Source organism: Penaeus monodon, chromosome 33, assembly GCF_015228065.2.
Source record: "Penaeus monodon isolate SGIC_2016 chromosome 33, NSTDA_Pmon_1, whole genome shotgun sequence".
NCBI lineage: Eukaryota > Metazoa > Arthropoda > Malacostraca > Decapoda > Penaeidae > Penaeus > Penaeus monodon.
In genome coordinates, this window is record NC_051418.1 from 23558126 (window position 1) to 23558498 (window position 373).

General features: G+C 34.0%; 1 protein-coding gene across 1 annotated transcript in view; it reads right to left on the reverse strand.

The window, feature by feature from the left end:
- The window catches only part of LOC119594306 (activating signal cointegrator 1 complex subunit 3-like), a 28924-nt gene that overhangs the window by 24352 nt on the left and 4199 nt on the right, over nucleotides 1-373 (reverse strand). Inside the window, exon 9 of the mRNA XM_037943365.1 lies at nucleotides 94-215. Coding sequence (XP_037799293.1) covers nucleotides 94-215 — 122 coding nt within the window. The remainder of the gene's footprint in view (nucleotides 1-93; nucleotides 216-373) is intronic.

Below are 373 nucleotides of genomic sequence, written 5' to 3' on the forward strand. Positions count from 1 at the left end.
GCGGGTCATAATTCATTTTATATCTATTACCCAGTGAAACATACATATCCTGAAGGAGTTAATAAAAAAAAAAGTAAATTTGACATTTCTTACCTGCTGTCTGCTTGGCTTTGTTCTGAGAATCAAACACATAGGGAAATCTTATCTCTGGGACATTCACTCTTTCACGTTTCTTGAAGAGATATACCTGGGAAGCTTCTAAAAGAGCAGCTTCTCTGTAAGAACATATGAAATTAAATAACACTGATTTCTTCGTAACACACTGTCAAGTCACATATTTTCTGAACAACCAGTTGTGTGGCATTATACTGTAGAATATATTACCTTTTGATGTATTCCTCTTTCTCTCTCATACTCTCCTTTTCTTTTCTTT